General features: G+C 36.1%; 1 protein-coding gene across 2 annotated transcripts in view; it reads left to right on the forward strand.

Moving 5' to 3' along the window:
- COL5A2 (collagen type V alpha 2 chain) overlaps positions 1–14,168 on the forward strand; it is a 146,834-nt gene that overhangs the window by 80,044 nt on the left and 52,622 nt on the right. For both annotated transcript variants that reach the window (XM_071216223.1, XM_058300506.2), the window contains 7 exons: positions 713–766; positions 5,820–5,930; positions 7,451–7,528; positions 9,669–9,713; positions 10,676–10,729; positions 11,144–11,197; positions 13,208–13,261. In XM_071216223.1, coding sequence (XP_071072324.1) covers positions 713–766; positions 5,820–5,930; positions 7,451–7,528; positions 9,669–9,713; positions 10,676–10,729; positions 11,144–11,197; positions 13,208–13,261 — 450 coding nt within the window. The remainder of the gene's footprint in view (positions 1–712; positions 767–5,819; positions 5,931–7,450; positions 7,529–9,668; positions 9,714–10,675; positions 10,730–11,143; positions 11,198–13,207; positions 13,262–14,168) is intronic.

Consider the following 14,168-nt stretch of genomic DNA (forward strand, 5'->3'; position numbering starts at 1 on the left):
ATAGCACATTTTCCTGACAATTGGACATTTCCTAGGAAAAAAAGTCATTTTAAGCAGTCATTTAACATGAAATTTAATGGTCGTTTGTTATTTTAAGGGAGAAATAAAAGTAATTAAGATTTGAAAATTGGTGTGCTTTTAAATATTCAATGACGATGATGCAGCATTCTCAGTAAAGTTTAAAAAAATGGTACTTAAAGTACATAAAACAATCATATACTAAGCGGCTTTTCATTGCTTTCGTTGGCATATTGAATCTTTATGAATAGTTTGGGGGATTATATGCCAATGTGAACTCATACATTCTCTCAGATAATTGATAATTTGGGATTTGCACATTTATGTAGTTCTCAAAATCTGAAATGAAGTTTTTGTGCCCTGTTTAGTGGAAAAGGCTGTGCTTAGGAGTAGATTGGAAAATGATCCTTTAAAATTTGCAATTACATCTTTAAGCTAATATATCCATCTCATTGGTCTCCATGAAGCTAAAATGTTACATCTAATGTTTTACAATCCTTCAACATTTGCTGTTGAAATCAACAACCCTAGTATGGACACAGGACTTTTATATACATGTGGCTTTATTCGTTATAATTTTAAACTGAGCTGAATTATCTCTGTTTTCCAATTTCATTATATCAAGCAAATCTTTAAAAACAGAGCATGCAAAGCATATGTGTTTTGCAGGTATGACCATCATTTTCTTTTTTAGGGACCTCCAGGATCACAAGGACCAAGGGGAGAGCGAGGCCCAAAAGGAAAACCTGTAAGTTGACAACAAAGTTTTCCTTTTTGTGAATGTATATCAAGTAAGCAAATCTGTACCATGATCGTGGATGCAGCAAAAAGCATGTGGCCCTGTTCCTCTCTAAATGTTATAAAGATTTCAGGTCATGAAGAGATTGTGCATCTCTACTCATTCAGAAGAAATTATTACTTGCTAATAAATACATATTATTCTTATTAGGTAATACAAATGATATTTCTTTGACCTTTATAAGGTCAGATAAAATGTAGTAGAATCTAAGGAAACATAATTAGCACATAGGTTGTTTCCAGAAATTGTAACTCATGAGTAAATGATGCCAAGAATGTGCTGTTGACATAAAACACCCAAGTTCTATGGTCTGTGGTTGCAGTAGAAATTACCAAACTAGATAGAGGAAAAAAGAAATGATCAGAGAATAAAATTTTCTTTCAAGTGGTGGTTGTACCATGAATTTATTTCCCAAGTAACACTGCCTTTTTCACTGAGCAGCTGCCTCAGAGGTATCAAAGGAGTAATTTTAAAAATTAACAAATTCATTATCAGAACAAAGCTAACTCCTTTGAATTTAAATAATCAACTCTATACCTTTGAGATAAAACCTGAAGATATTATATAATGCATACGAAATATTTTCTTTTTACCTAAACTTGAAGAATGCATATTGCTCTCAAGTCCTAGGATTATAATTTTAAAAAAAGAATTCTAATATCTTTCATATATTAAATAAATGGACTAATTTCTGCATTGATTTCAATGTGCCATGTTTGAATCAGAAAAAAATTATTTATATTGTTTAATTTTCTCCCTAATGACATTTACTTAAATTCATATCTGTGATCTCTGTGGGTTTATAGCCTTCCAAATATGTATGCATCCATATCTAAAAGACAGAAATAGATTAACAAGGAAACAACAAACAACCTTGAATACACAACTGAGAAAAAACCCCATATTTTAGACTATGTGCCTAGGAAATACCACCTCTAGTTTCATCTTTGATATGATTTTATACTTCTATACATTTCATTAGGTATAGTATGCTGCCAATACCTTTTCTATACTGGAGCTGGAGTTATGGGTTGTATTTGCCAGCATGCAGGTCATTGACAATACCCCAATGAAGTGACTATAGGGGGGCAGAAAGGCTATGTTCAGATTATCTTATGCCTGTTCCTTGCTGTTATCCTGAATGTACCTCACAAGTGTCAGTAGCCTGAACACTTTTAGGAACTCTCCAGATGTCTGTCCAGGGCCTAAAATGATAGAGATGGGAGGAATATTTCATTCAGGTATAGGTTGTGTGGTCAGGTGGAAAACACTTTGTATCATTTTGCTGTGGGAATAGTGGTGTGACTTCCAGAGTTCCTGGTTAAGGACCCATGAATCCACTCCCCATTCTTCTTACTCTTCTCTTCCCTTCTTGACTTAGCCCATGATGTGCTCCATTTCCTGTACTGGCTTAAGTTTGATATAATCAATGAGTATAGGATATGACTGTGTGTGTTTGTGTGTATGTGTGTGTGAAAGAGAGAGAGAGTGAGAGATAAGGAGGGAGATAAGAGAGTGGGGCCCAGAGATGCCTGGATTTAGCGTGGAGAGTGGTTATTTGTGAGAAATTAATCTGGATGATTCAGGCAAATAACCCAATAGGATATCTGTTCCTCTCTTAATTCCAGTTGTGTTGTGCTGGTAAACATTTAACTACCAGTGCTCTATTTTATATAAAGCCTTGATTTGTAGCTTTTGCTGATTTCCTGGGGTAAATACTCCCACCATGGGCAATTTCAAGCTGCCAACTTGAGGTCACAGAATATGGAGTTGGGAAGAGCTGTGCATAATTGGCACTTATGAGCCAGTACGAACTGACTCAGGCATACCATTGCTAGTCCATCTCTGACAGGTTACTGCTTTGCCACTATGCAGTTACAAGGACAATGCACTTAAAATTGAGGATATGTGATAACAGTAAGTCCAGTCATTGGTTAGTTCCGAAGGCTTCTCAGTCTGGAATAATTTTGCCCCCCCTTCCTCCCCACTTAGGGACACTTAACAATTAATATTTTGGTTGTCACTACTGTATGTAGGAGGTGGGGGATGTTCTATTACATCCAGTGGTAGAAACCAGAAATACTGCCAAGCAACCTACAGTGCACTTGACGTTATCCCTCAAAAAAGAATTATCTGACCCAATCTATGGGCAGTATTGTTGAAATTGAGAAACTCTGCTTATATTGTGAGCCTTCTGTAGCACTTGATGGTAATGAAGTAGGGGAGAAAAGTGATATTTATTATTGCAATGCCATCCTATATTATTATAGTCATAGCTTTTAATTCAGCTAAGCAGTTCCTGGAATGCTGGGGACCTAAGGCACAATAGTCTACCCACGTGTTTCTACTAATTCAGAATGAGTTATTTTATTGAGTCACAGGATATTTCTACATTTCCATAAAATTTTATTTTTTAAGTGCTGCCCATTGGGGAAGGCAGTTATCAAATTTACCAATGGTTTGTTTTTCTTGGGAAGCTGGTCTGCATGGGCAAAGTTCAGAAACACAGCAAACATAAAATTGTTAGACTGAGGCAATAGCCCTTTTACATCGGCAGAAATACTACTAGATACAAGTGTTGGAGCATTTATTTGGGAAGGACATGCCCTATGTGGGAGATGTGTTTATTTTGTTATAAAAATGTAGACTTTTAAAATGTTTTGTTTCAGAAATCTGTGTTTATTACTTTTACCAGAAAATATGAGTTCTAATTGCAAAAATCATTTAACCTCTATAGGTCTTAGTTTCCTGATCTGTAAAATGCAAAATATGCCAGATCTTACCTGCTCTAATACTTAGTAATTATTATGATTCCATTTTTTTTTGGGGGGGGGGGGCGGAGGTTATGCTATTAACTATCAGCGAATAACCTTGATGCTACTTGTGGATGTTTAAAGGTTGCCACCTAGTGGCCACCTTTGAGTATTTTTACTGTCGATTGCTGCTAGGGATACTGAAAACATATCCTGACAGATGGAAGGGAATGCTGATAAATAGAACATTCATCTTATGATTTTATGTGGTTCAGCTCAATTGGAAATATTAAAATATATCTTTTTACGTGGGCTCCATAATTTATGTTTTCAATACTTCAGTAAAATGCTTATGGATTCTAATACAAGTTTTTCTCCTCACTTACCTTGTTCATTATGTTCACGTAATTTTGGGTCATTTTCATAAGCTCTCTTCATTAATTTTAATCTCGATTTCTATAAGAATAAATCATATAGGATTTTTAGAGGAGATGACATGAAGTTGCAGAAGTGTTCATAAAACCACTGAAAAAGTGGGCTGTCTTCAGAGCAGGCTTTGAAACATGACTATTCATCACAGAACAGTCACAGAGAAGGATTAATATCACCCAAACTTCTCTCCATTCCCATTGGCATTAAATGTAGTTTTTAAATTTTGTATTTGGAGATATCTTTGGGAACAAAGTTAATGTGCTAGCTCACTTTTTATATGTAGTAATACTTGGTTATCAATTAACAATTGCATATTTGGAAAAGACATTGATAATTTTCCATGCAAGGCTCTATGACTAGCTCATGCTATTATTTTGTCTGTAACATCATGTTGGTGTATATTTCCCCCTCATATTGTCTATAGTAATATGATCCAGTAGTACTAAATATCAATTAAAGTCAGCTTCTATTCCTTATAATGAAAAGAGTATAGTGACTTGTCAGCAGTTTAGGGGAAAAGATGTGGTCCTAAAGGGTTTGCTTTTTAAAGGATTTGGATAATTTTCTAAGAAATCGTTTTTCAAAAACATGAGGTTAAGTTATCCACTTCTATTTATTTCATGATTTAACACAGTATATATGTTATAATGTTTCTTAAAACTGTTCTAGGCAGTAAACACATTTGTATGAATGTTAGAATATATTAAAATATATTAAATGTTTAAATTTCTGAATAGCTATTATGCTATCCTTTCCCAAAGTCTCTGATGTAAACTGCCCACCTTTATCATGTCAACTTGTTCTAAATTTATTCTTTCTGTCTTATCCTCAAATTTCAAATGCTTACTGTAGGCCAGAAGACAGTCGCCTCTCTAAGCGTGAGAGGCTTCTTTTACTATTAAACTCCAATTCACTTATTTTTTTGTATCCCTGCATCTAATTACAAATTTATGTTGTCTTATGACTTCTTTGGTCCTTTCCTTATAAAGCCTTTTTAAACTCTTCAGGGTTAAAGAGAAGAGTCTTTACTGAACACAGCTGTTAGGAGTAATGAGGTTAGGGGACTGAGCATTTCCAGTACTGATGAAGTGGTTGTTCCCTTCGCTGCCTTCAAATTGTGGGTTATGAGGAAGGTGGAATCTGACAGCTAGAAATTATTGCTCTCTTCCCTGAAAACCAGAACTTGGCTGGGTCGCTGTGCTTTCCTTCTAATTGGTCTGGTCTATCTCCAGGGGAGGTAAGGAAAATAAAGTGTGTCAGACTCTAAATACTAAAGAGGACTGGAACATGAAAATTTAACAGGCATATATTTAGTGTCTACTGTGTACCATAATTACCATGCAATTTAAAAATTACAAAAGGAACAAGCATGAACCCCAATAAAGGGGGCTTAATCTGGGTAGAGGGTAGTTAAGCAGGTATTTACATAGTTAACTGAAATGTAAGAGACCAGTGAATTAAAAAATTATTGTTTAAATATCCTTGATCAGCAAAATTAGATGAAATGAGGATCATTCTAGAATACCTATGATCTCAATAAAAATTTATAATTGTTCCAAGAAGGGTGATTACTGGGGCTTTAACACCTCAAGAGTAAAATTCTTACCCAGATCTTATCTCATTGGTAGAAATTCTGCCCAGCCAGGATCAGTAGTATTGACAGAAGTGTATTAAACTACTATATAGTGCATAAGTTGCTATTTATCCATTTTACAATAATGGACGCTCCATTTCCTCCTGGAAGTCTATCCTGTTAGCTTTTATACTAAGTACACATTTGACAATGGACTTTAATTTCCACTAACTTGTCTTTCCAGGGTCCCCGTGGTCCTCAGGGAATTGATGGAGAACCAGGTGTTCCTGGTCAGCCTGGTTCCCCGGGGCCTCCTGGACATCCATCCCACACAGGACCTGATGGCATGAGCAGAGTGAGTTGTGTGCATTGTTTAATATCATATTTAGATGACATTGGCCTTTGATTTATTGATTATAAATTATGGATTTATTGTTATGTTTTGTTATTGTGTTAGTTTGGAGGTCGACCTTAGATTGTAAGAGCTGCTAAGTGGATGCAATGCTGCTACAAACAACAATAAAACTAATAAATCTACAGAGAATTGTCGAAATATGAGTTTTTTAAGTGCTGCTCCAAATTATTTGTGTTTCTCAATGTTGGTTCTGAATGCTATGAATTCTGTTCTAACTGCTAAAGGACCATTAGCACTGTGGCCCTATGAAATGAATTGAAAAGAGAGATGTACTGTGCTCTTCTGCTCTTTTCAAGGCTTAGAATGCTGACAAAATCTACATCTTGTCCTCTGCAGCAAGAGAGCATGACTCATCCATGATGACGTGTATGAAAGGGCCATTCCTTTGACTCTAAATTTGCTACTTGATTATTTCCTTAATTTTAACTTCCTACTGAAGAGAGATAAAATAAAACATCTTTAGATACCCACCTTTTTGAATTCATAGTAGCAGACAGATGAGATTCATTAGTAAATTGCATAGCTTAATTAGGGACCATATGGAGCCCAGAAATAAGATTTTTATTTACAACACTGCATACATTTGTTTCTCCAGTGATTGCATAAGGTAATTACATATTTATATTTTAAACAATGCAGGCATTTTTCTTCCTACTGTCATCTGGAAATTAATGTAACTACTAGAATGTATATGGGCAATTTTAGTCAATTCAGTTACTAGAGTTTTTTAAATTTGAAAGAATAAAGGTAAAACTGTTTACAATTCTTGGAGTGTTTAGGGATTCATTAGAAGGATTTTAACATTTTTACTAATTTATGTAAATAGAATTTAAAGTTTACTGGCCATGAAAAAATGAAGAAGAACACCATCTAAATAAAATAATCTAAAGTGGAATCTGGTGTCTTTAGTTCAGGGGTTCTTAACCGTTTTTGTTCCAAAGACCCCTTTTCCAGTTAGACTGAAAGCCCCTTACTAAGTCCACACTATACTGTGTATTATTTAATAAATATATCACATCGGCACCAACATATCTGCAGAAGAATTATGTTTTTTTGAATTTCAATTCAAGTTCATGGACCCCTTGTTAAAAACCCCTGATTTAGGATAAATCTATTAAGGCATCTTTCAGGCTTTATTTAGATGTTGAACAAGCTCTAACCCCAAGAGGGCATCAGATAGAGATTTAAACCTGAAATTCATTAGAATGGCTAAGTGCTTTCCAGAATAACCCATTTATCAAGTATCAGAAATTTGACCCAATTCTGAGGAAGAATGTTCAATCCAGCATACATACAATGAAAAGCAACTTGAATCTTTTTCTTTGCTTTAAAGTCAAATAAAATGACTCTCAGAAGAGTCATGCTATAAGAATCCTGGAGAGTGTACATTTTTAAATTTAAAAAGTATGTTGTTGTGTGTCTTATACTGTGAAAATAATTTCGACACGTTGCTTTTTCAGCCATTTGCAGCTCAGATGGCTGGGGTGGATGAAAAATCTGGGCTTGGGAGTCAAGTAGGACTGATGCCTGGCTCTGTGGTAAGCACAAGTTTTACTGATAATCAGAGTACTTGGAGTACTTGTGGAAGAACCAGTATAAAAAGAGAGGTTCAAATTAGCTAATCAAGAAATAGTATGTGTTTTCTTAAGCGCATTCATTCACTCATCAAACCCTACTATGAATCACCTAAAATGCCTGTGGTTTTCCATTCATAGCTATGCAATGTAATTATCTACATAGTAAAAGACTTATTTAAAACATGAAGACCTGTAATTCACAGAAAATGAAGGATTTGAAAACATATGTTCACCTCGACCATCACCATAATAAAAACCGCTATAACTTTTTAATTAAAAAAATTGATTTATAGGATTGATGGGAACAGTGCTTTGGCAAAATTTCCAAGTAAGATAAGTTTTGCTATTTCTATTTTATTTGTTCCCACTTAACTTCCTCTGGCTGCCTTATACCAACAACTTTGAGGTTTCCTGTCTGGACCTACTGACCGCCCATCCCCTTTCAAATTTCTTCAACAGCCAGAAAGATTTCCCTTCTTTCTGGACAAGTATTTACCTTGAGTATTTGAAGCAATGCAGTCTCACTGAATGAATTAACAGCACTTTTCAAACCAACTCTTCCAACATGAATGAGCTTTTTGCTCATAATTCAAATGGGTACCAAATTGGTGAAATTCAGGCAGTAGGAAGTGTAAACCTATATCTTATGTATAACCACCTTTCCTACCCATCCTTAAGGCAAACACTTAGAGTACTTTAAACGTTGTTCGTATAGTTTCTTTTTTTTTTTTTAAAGATTCATTTATTTTTCTCCCCTCCCCCCCCCCACATCCCGGTTGGGTTGTCTGTTCTCTGTGTCTGTTTGCTGCGTCGTCTTCTTTGTCTGCTTCTGTTGTTGTCAGCGGCACAGGAATCTGTCTTTCTTTTTGTTGCGTCATCTTGTTGTGTCAGCTTTCAGTGTGTGTGGCACCATTTCTGGGCAGGCTGCACTTTCTTTCTCTCTGGGCGGCTCTCCTTACTGGGCACACTCCTTGCGTGTGGGGCTTCCCTATGTGGGGGACACCCTTGCGTGGCACCTTGCGCACATCAGCACTGCGCATGGGCCAGCTCCATACCGGTCAAGGAGGCTCGGGGTTTAAATCGAGGACCTCCCATGTGGTAGATGGAGGCCCTAACCACTGGGCCAAGTCTGCCGCCTCTTCGTGTATTTTCTGAAATCATTTACACTATGGTGTCATGCAATGATTTTCTTGAGATGCTTTTCTGAAATATGTGAGTTTTTTTCATCCATTTGAATAGAAGAATTCAAATTAAATATGTGTTTCTTTTACAGTATTTTCAAAAATGAAGCTTTTATTTTCCTAGTTGCTAAAATATCTGATAAATTCAAAATAAAAAGTTGTTTTTCCCATAGGAACAGATTTGATAAAATTTAGTTAATTGTACTTATTAAAAGTGTGACATTTTAAAATTTGCATAGACATAAGTTAATAAATTTCAAAAATTACATTTTTCTTTTTTACACCTTTGTTATATTTCTGTGTAATCTTGCAATGTTTAAATGGAGAAAGCCTGGGTGGATGCTGTTTCCATAAATGTATTTCAAGATGTTTAAATGGAGAAAGCCTGTGTGGATACTGTTTCTCTAATGTATTTCTTGAAATGTATTTCAAGAAAGAAAGAAAGAATCCAGGAAACTCAGGACATCAGATAATTTATAAACTGACATTTAAAATAATCCAGTCATTGTTCATGGTTTCATAAACATTTAAATTCAACTTGCTTGTAAGCTAGAGTTATCAGTTGTGAAACTGAAGAATTAAAAAGATAGTTTATGCCTGGCAAGATTTTTCTTTTTTTCAGATGTTCTAGTTAACAGAACCATGCAACTGCTCTTATCCCAAAGACACTGGGTGTGTACAGGCCCATTTATTTTCCTTCATGACACTGAGGGTGTGTATAGAAATTATACCAAAGTTGTTCCAAGACTCAGTCTCCTTGAATTTAGCTACATTCCTGATGAGTACAGATGGAGAATGTCATCATCCTTTATTGTCAAAGCTTCATTTGTCCAGATTCTAAAGCTGATTCAACATTTTTGAAATGTGTAATCTAATTATCATTAGTACTAGTCAACATTTTCCTCTCATTTGTTTTTAAGGGTCCTGTTGGCCCAAGAGGACCTCAAGGTTTACAAGGGAAGCAAGTAAGTATTTTTATAATTAAATGGCATACTGTAGCAAAATATATATATGCAAATAGGGCCACCTGACACAATTGCTTTGGGATGGCCTTAAACTGCATATTTAATCCTTACTTTGAATACACTGTAGTGAATTAATTTTCACCATTTAGAAATATATGCAATATTCTTTTCAAAGTTGCTTCATGGGACTAAATTTTTACCATCTGACTTCTTTATGTAACTAACATCCAATACCAAGATTTATGTGTCTTTGCTTCTGAAATAGACCATTATTTCATGTTAGGCTGAAAATTCTTATAATTGGTGCCAACTTTGAAGCCATATGAAATACAACCAGAGAAGGCCATCAACATATGGTATTGTTAAAAATAACAGTCAAGATTATCTCTCTGTGGAATCTTTAAAAAAAAGAGAACATATTACTGTCCTTTTTATAGCCTATTAACTGCCAGTAAAATAGATATGTAAAATAGATAATGATACAGAGCTATTTTGATTTTTGTAGAAATTTGATAAGCACTAGGAAATACTTTTTCAACAGAAAGAAATTAAAAGAATTTTTAGCTCACTCAAAGAGTACCATATAGTCATTGTAAAGTGTTTTACTTCAAGCCATTCTGCATTACTGTCAGTGGTAAATACAAAAGGTAATTGTTGATAGTGGAGGTGATGCTGATGATTATGATGGTGATAGCTACCATTGATTGAACATTCATTCTGTACCAGCATTTGTTCTTTAAATACTCGTAAGAGATTTATCAGGTAGGCCCAATTTCCTGACAGATTAGGAAAATGAGGAATAGGGAGGCTAAGTAACTTGTTCTAGTTCACACAGCTGAGAAGTGGCAAAGCCAGCAGTCTGAACAAAAACGCTATACTGTAGGGAGTATAGGGTTAAGTGTGCTGTTTTCCTTTGGTCTGTATGTATCATTTAAAGATGTATAATTTGTTCTCAATTTTAGGGTGGCACTGGCCCTACAGGACCTCCCGGTGAACCTGGTGAACCTGGACCAATGGTAATGTCAAGTAAGCACGTAACCGAGCAGTTGACAATAGGTATTAAAATGCTGTGAGTTTCACAGTTGCCTAACTATCCCCTTAATGTAGCAAGGCATCGTAGTCCACTTTGGGATCCCTAGGTTGTAAACCGTACCTAGAATGTGTGTTCCTTTCAGCAAAATATTTAAATTTAAAAGCATACAATATGGTCTGCAGACAGCCCTGAAATATTTTCATTTGTGAAATTAAACTTTTTCCTTGCTGAGTACATGATATGGGAGATAGTGCATAAAAATCAGAACATTAATAAAGCTATTTCTTCTGATACTTTTCACTTGTCTCAACAATATTTTGGATTATAACATTGGTAGGAATAGTTAATACAGGTAAATGTTTTTGTTTTTTTTCCTTTTGTTTTGTTTTATTATTAGGGTCCAATTGGTTTACGTGGACCAGAGGGCCCTCCTGGGAAACCTGGGGAAGATGTAAGTTGCCTTTATTCATTTTGTTTTGAAGTTTTAAAGAGGCTAAGAAGGAGCTTCAGTATTAACATGAATATTCTTCACTAATTCCTATTTCATTTTTACTCACTATTTTTAGCCTCTGCTAAATTCTATCTAAACTGGAGAACCCAAAATGGAATTTTTCAAAAATCTAAAAGTACTCTTAATTTTCATGCTATTATATTATTAGGTATTGTGTCTTTTCATGCATACACTGGGTTTTTCACCTATCATTTCTCTATCAGATGCTAGACTTTTCCTTAAAATAGCTAGAAATTTTGCTGTGAAATTGCTGAAGTGACCTCAAAGAAAAATACATTGATTTGATGGTAATACATTGTGCCAAGAACTTCATTAAATGGAAAATTTTAAATGTGTTAGTTGTAGAGTGTCAATATGGCACCCTAAGCTGAAAAAGCCTTTCTTCAACTGGATTTTTAGTTGATGTTGTGATGCGCCTCCAGATTTTAGCATAAAGAATATGTGATCAGAGAGCAGGGTAGAACAGCAAATTTATTTTTCTGGATTCTTTTCTTAGTTGTACCAAAAATGAAGATAAATCAAGGGTAGGCCCTTAATTTCTGTGTGATACTAAAACAAGTAAGTGTTTTCTCTTTGTGAGTCATGAAATTTGTTTAAGCATATCACCTTAAATTTGGCCAGAGAGAAAATATTTAAGGTATCTCAAAATTTTTTTCACAAGAAAAGAAATGATAAGAAATATTTTATGAAACAAGTTTTAATTCAACACCACATGTTTATATAGACTCTTATAGTAGATACGTGCATATGAGTATTTATGTGTAAGTTTTGTTGTTCATAACATAGTGAGCTAGGTCAGACTAGTGTAATTTATATCCATTTCTTCCTTTATGTATTTTTTATTTTTTATTTTTAAATGTAATTTGATGTCCATTTTTATTTTATTTATTTATTTATTTATTTATTAAAGATTTATTTATTTATTTAATTCCCCCCCCTCCCCTGGTTGTCTGTTCTTGGTGTCTATTTGCTGCGTCTTGTTTCTTTGTCCGCTTCTGTTGTCGTCAGCAGCACGGGAAGTGTGGGCGGCGCCATTCCTGGGCAGGCTGCACTTTCTTTTCACGCTGAGCGGCTTTCCTCACCGGCGCACTCCTTGCGCATGGGGCTCCCCCATGCGGGGGACACCCTTGCGTGGCATGGCACTCCTTGCGCGCATCAGCACTGCGCAAGGCCAGCTCCACACGGGTCAAGGAGGCCCAGGGTTTGAACCGCGGACCTCCCATATGGTAGACGGACGCCCTAACCACTGGGCCAAAGTCCATTTCCCTTTATTTTATTTTTTAAGATTTATTTATTTATTTATTTCTCTCCCCTTCCCCCCCCCCCCAACCCGGTTGTCTGTTCTCTGTGTCTATTTGCTGTGTCTTCTTTATCCGCTTCTGTTGTCAGCAGCACGGGAAGTTGTGTTTCTTTTTGTTGCATCATCTTGTTGTGTCAGCTCTCCATGTGTGCGGCGCCATTCCTGGGCAGGCTGCTCTTTCTTTTGCGCTGGGCGGCTCTCCTTACGGGGTGCACTCCTTGCGTGTGGGGCTCCCCTACGCAGGGGACACCCCTGCGTGGCTTGGCACTCCCTACATGCAGGAGCACTGTGCATGGGCCAGCTCTACACGGGTCAAGGAGACCCGGGGTTTGAACCGTGGACCTCCCATGTGGTAGATGATGCCCTAACCACTGGGCCAAGTCCGCTGCCTCCATTTCTTCCTTTAGATAAATTAATGAAATTTATCCAAGCTGGCAGCTGATTTACTAGAAAGTTTTAGTATCTGGAATAGAGCCCAGTTTTTTTTTGTTTTTGTTTTTGTTTTTTTACTATTTAGAGCATTGGAGATGAACTAAAGAAAATCTTTTAGTTGCAAATTATGTGTCATTTATTCTCAGAGGAGAACATAATCCCTTTTCACCCCTGCCCCATTTTCTTGTTTTTGTTTTTGTTTTTGTTTTTCTGTGAAGGGTGAAGCTGGTAGAAATGGGAATACTGGTGATGTAGGATTTGCAGGATCTCCGGTAAGTGTATGCTTGTCATAATGGCATGACTCTTCCAAAAATAAAGAACATTAAAATTAACTTGTAATTTACTGCATGCACATGCGTTAGACACTATAACCAGGAAATTTTTTCTGCCATTTTGAAGCAAGATATTTTGACAGAGTAATAACTAATTCAATTTCACTACTGTGCATCAACATCACGTGAATAACCCTCCTAAGAATCAGAGAAATTATATTGGTAACCTAACATAGAAACATACTCTCCAAACTGGGTTTCACATTTTCAGATAAGCTGACCTATTAACCTTTCACAACACCTCAATCTGTTTGCTTTTTTTTCTCTTTTTAGTATTTGTATATTATAATACTACATATTGAAAATAATAGCTCAAAAAAAAAAGCTGTCTTGTTTTTTACAAGCTAGAGATGATAAATTGTAGACAGGATACTTCTCTGGCTGCTCCCCAAACCCTTGTGTTGACTGAACTTCCTAACTGATGTGCCAGGCCTTAAAATCTTATTTAAGACAGGACACACTGACTCCAGCTCTCCTAACCTCGCTGTTTTCTTTCATCTTTGCTCACTTCAGGACAGGTCCCTGGCAACCCACTCAACCAGAATTTAGGATCGGGGTCACTGGCCCCCTTTCTGTCTTCTCTCACCCCATATTGATAGGCCCTCCTCTAGGATGTGTTGCACAGACCACGGGAATATTAGAGAATGATAAGCAGTCAAAAAGCTCTCTCTAACTTTCCTTCTCTTAAGACTTCTTGGTCAGCAGTCCCTTGAGCTGACTGAGCCTCCTACTCATGATATTTCCAGTAACTTCCTAATGTTTCTACCATTAAATACAACCAACAGTATTGCATTAACTGATGTTATTGTTGTTTTCTGAAACTTGGTGAGGTTTAACATCAGGATTT

The sequence above is a fragment of the Dasypus novemcinctus genome, chromosome 7, assembly GCF_030445035.2.
Source record: "Dasypus novemcinctus isolate mDasNov1 chromosome 7, mDasNov1.1.hap2, whole genome shotgun sequence".
Classification (NCBI taxonomy): domain Eukaryota; kingdom Metazoa; phylum Chordata; class Mammalia; order Cingulata; family Dasypodidae; genus Dasypus; species Dasypus novemcinctus.